The sequence below is a fragment of the Capsicum annuum genome, chromosome 12, assembly GCF_002878395.1.
Source record: "Capsicum annuum cultivar UCD-10X-F1 chromosome 12, UCD10Xv1.1, whole genome shotgun sequence".
Lineage (NCBI taxonomy): Eukaryota > Viridiplantae > Streptophyta > Magnoliopsida > Solanales > Solanaceae > Capsicum > Capsicum annuum.
Window position 1 is genome coordinate 227,608,058 of NC_061122.1, and position 3,739 is coordinate 227,611,796.

General features: G+C 31.9%; 1 protein-coding gene across 1 annotated transcript; it reads right to left on the reverse strand.

Moving 5' to 3' along the window:
- Nucleotides 1-1,828: 1,828 nt before the first annotated feature.
- Nucleotides 1,829-3,739, reverse strand: LOC124889471 (acetyl-CoA-benzylalcohol acetyltransferase-like). Its single transcript, XM_047401268.1, has 2 exons — nt 3,593-3,739; nt 1,829-3,103 (listed from the first exon to the last, which is right to left on the reverse strand). Exons 1-2 carry the CDS (start codon nt 3,604-3,606, stop codon nt 2,011-2,013), a joined length of 1,107 nt encoding a protein of 368 aa, XP_047257224.1. The 5' UTR covers nt 3,607-3,739; the 3' UTR covers nt 1,829-2,010.

Below are 3,739 nucleotides of genomic sequence, written 5' to 3' on the forward strand. Positions count from 1 at the left end.
TTTTTCATTTACTAATGGAGTTGTTGATTTAACAACAATTATGTGTGTGTGTTGCTGACTGTGTGTGTGTGTAAACGACCGGGGGTGTGAAAAAGATTAATGTGTGTGTGTGTTGTTGACTGTTGTTAATGGAGTTGTTGTTTGTATGCGTGAAGACAACGGGAGAGGGGGTTGTGAAGAAGACGACTGGGTGGGTGGGAGGTGTTTTTTATCTTTTCTCCTTTAATTTCTTTTTAATAATCAATTTTTTATTTTTAAATAATTTTATAATTATTTTTTAATAATTTGGATCTTCAATGCAATTTTTTATTTTTATTTTTTAAAATTTTATAATTTCTTTTGAATTATCAGTTTTTTATTTTTATTTTTAAATAATTTTAAATTATTTTTTAATAATTTGGATCCTCAATGCCATTTTTTATTTTTATTTTTTAAATTTTTTTATAACTTTATTTTTATTTTTTAAATAATTTTATAATTATTTTTTAATAATTTGTATTTTTTAAAGTTTTATAATTTTTTTAATAATCAATTTTTTTTTAAAATAATTTTATAATTATTTTTTAATAATTTGGATCCTCAATGCAATTTTTTATTTTTATTTTTTAAAAGTTTTCTGATTTTTTTTGAATAATCATTTTTTCATTTTTATTTTTTAAATAATTTTATAATTTTTTTAATAATTTGGATCCTCAATGCCATTTTTATTTTCATTTTTTTAAAAATTTTATATTTTGTTTCTCAAATAATTTTATAATTATTTTTTAATAATTTATTTTTTTTAATTTTATAATTTCTTTTAATAATCAATTTTTTATTTTTATTTTTTAAAATAATTTTATAATTATTTTTTAATATATTGGACCCACAATGCCATGTGTCAGCTTCCAATTGGCTGTTTTTGCCACGTCAGCGCGTGTGTGCAGCACACACTTGAGCCTTTAGCTGATTGGGAAAAAATGCCCAATTGAAACAAAATTCGGAGGGTTTAAGGGTCTGATAGGTACAAGCCTTAGTTTAGGGGTCTAAGTGAATTTTTGGGACAAGTTTGAGGTCCTATCGATGGGTTTGACCTATATTATTTATGACAAGGCTCACGAGGAGGTTGGGTGATCGAGTTAGAGTCATGATCGATAATGATGCTTGTTTGATGGGTTTAGTTAAGAAATAAAGTTACATCCTTGCTATCAAAGGTAACTTTTGACATGATGATAAATTCTTGATCTTAACAAGTACGTACTAGTATCAATGCGATGGTCATGAGCCCAATTCCCCAAAGCAACATGCTGCCTGAGGCAGTTGTCGGGAGGGGGATTGTTTGATAATGCCAACGCCCAACATCATGTCTATGACAAGCCTCACGAGAGAGGTGGAACTCAATAATTCAAAGCAAGACCTATAAACTTTAAATTATGAATATTTCTACCTCTTATTTTTAACTAAGTTACATATTGGTATGGGCTTGAGAAAAGGTCTTGATATTCCTTTAGCAATGCGATGTTATTCTACCTGAATCAATAGTGCTATTAAGAGGGACGCATGATTGGTGGAATTATAATTTGGAGATATATCTATTTTCAAATACATATTAAATTATCTCACGAAATATTCGTTATTTTTATATGCCACCAACCAAGTGATCCTTAATAGTTTTAACTTTACACTCATAACACAAAAGATTTTTACGCTATATTCACAAAAACAACATTAATCACTTAAAAATAAGACAGGTGTGACATAAGGAAGATCCATATAAAATTATTGGATTCCTTATGAAATTCAATCATGGAAATAAAGATAACAGCTTTTGCAAACAAAAATACTATAATAGTAATAAGGGAAGTTTTTATTATAATTATTGTTACATTAGTAGTACTAGTTCAGCTCTTCCATTCCCCTTTTTAGACCAATATTACAAATAGTAAAAGCAAAATAATTTGAAAAAAGAAAAATAACACTCACACATACATACCCACTAAAAACCTTATTTTTTTTTAGCACACTAAGAACCTAAAACTCAAAGAAAGCCTTGATATCATCTTCACATTCAAATAATTTGGCATTAGTTTCCTTCAAATCCATTTGCACACAAATCCCGTTGCCACATTCAGCATCATACAACCAACAAACCTGATTATGTCTTGAACCAAAATGCATCAAACATGGTTTTCCCCAACCAAAATCAGCTTCTTGTATTGGAAATCTACACAAACTTGAACTTGTGTACATGTCTACTTCATCACTTGCTCCCCATTCTTGTGCTTGGAAACTTTCATTGTATATATTAGCCACAGCTGCCACTACATCGTCTGGTGAAGTCTTGTCACAAGCAACAATAGTTTCCTTCACTGTGTCACGAATTAATCTCACGAAATTGTGCAACTCCATGTTGTTGATCTCCCCCGGTATGAATTTTACTGGGGCTTCAATTACAAGATTCCCAAAAGATTTTTCTATTTGAGGTAACGATTTCAACTTAGGGCGCATGTTTATAGGGACACCCATTAGGGAACGTCTTAGATGTCCGTGCTTCTTTTCTGAAGCACGTATCAGAGCCCTCCATAGGAGGGCTACGATCATTTCAACTCTTGAGGGCTTAAAGCATAAGTCTCCGACTTCCTCTCTGAGCCTTGAAATGGCACTTTCATTGATGTATAGCCTTTTGGCTACTAATTTAGCTTCCTCGCGATCCTCCTGGGGGAGACGAGGCAAGAGAAGTTTCGATAGATCTCTTGATGGAAAAACATCAGCCAAATTAATGCTCAGGAAATCAATCTTGTCTTCAGGAATACCTAATCTGCACACTTTAGTCCACTCATTAATAAAAGTGAAAGTTGTGAAACCATCCATCGCCGTGTGTGCATGGCTCATAGATAGAGCCAATCCACCACACTCGAATTCTGTGATTTGGACAATGACAATTGGCATGATGAATAAGTTAGTGTCATCTACATCCCAAGTATCTTGAGGCCAACAAAGCAATGCAAGGTTGACATCCTTGTGTGCTTTCTCAAGAAATTCATTCAGCTTACTATTTACCTTAGCTTTTACAAATTTAACCCCTTGGTCTTTGCATGATATCGAGTCATCGTCCTCGATAAATCTGCCAGAAATAGGGTAAACATGGGTTAAAATTCTAGATAAAGATTGCTCGAATTGTTATTCATGAGTTGCATAATTAATGTTGTTAGTAGGAGGATAAAAAAGAACAAGAGGTAAATGTGCCTCATCAGCTATTTGATCAAAGAAAGATAATTTGTAATTTTGGAGATGATTTGGAGTTGGTAAAGATGGTTTTATGAACTTTGTAGACACAATTTCAACTTTCATGTTTTCTTTTTCAAAGGCCATTGTATTATCTAGGCAAAAGATAAATTAGGAAAAGATATATAGAGTTACTTGAATATATCTCATTAACAGCTTGAATGTTACACTTTATATAGGGAAAAATAGGAGTTCCACCAACCATTCACAAGAGATAGGTAGGTTGAAGAAAATAATTAAAAAAAGGCAGCCCAATACACTAAAGTTCTCGCTATGCACATGGTTCATAGAAGGGCCGGACCACGAGGATTATCATAAGAAACCTTACCTTGTAGGACTCATTCAAGAAGGAAAATAGAGGGAAAAAAAAGAAGAAAAATAATTTTTTGATCACGATCTTATTCTATTATTCAATTGCAACAGTCACTTTGGGGGGAGGAGAACTGAACTTTGAAGTACTAAGCCAAAAACAAAT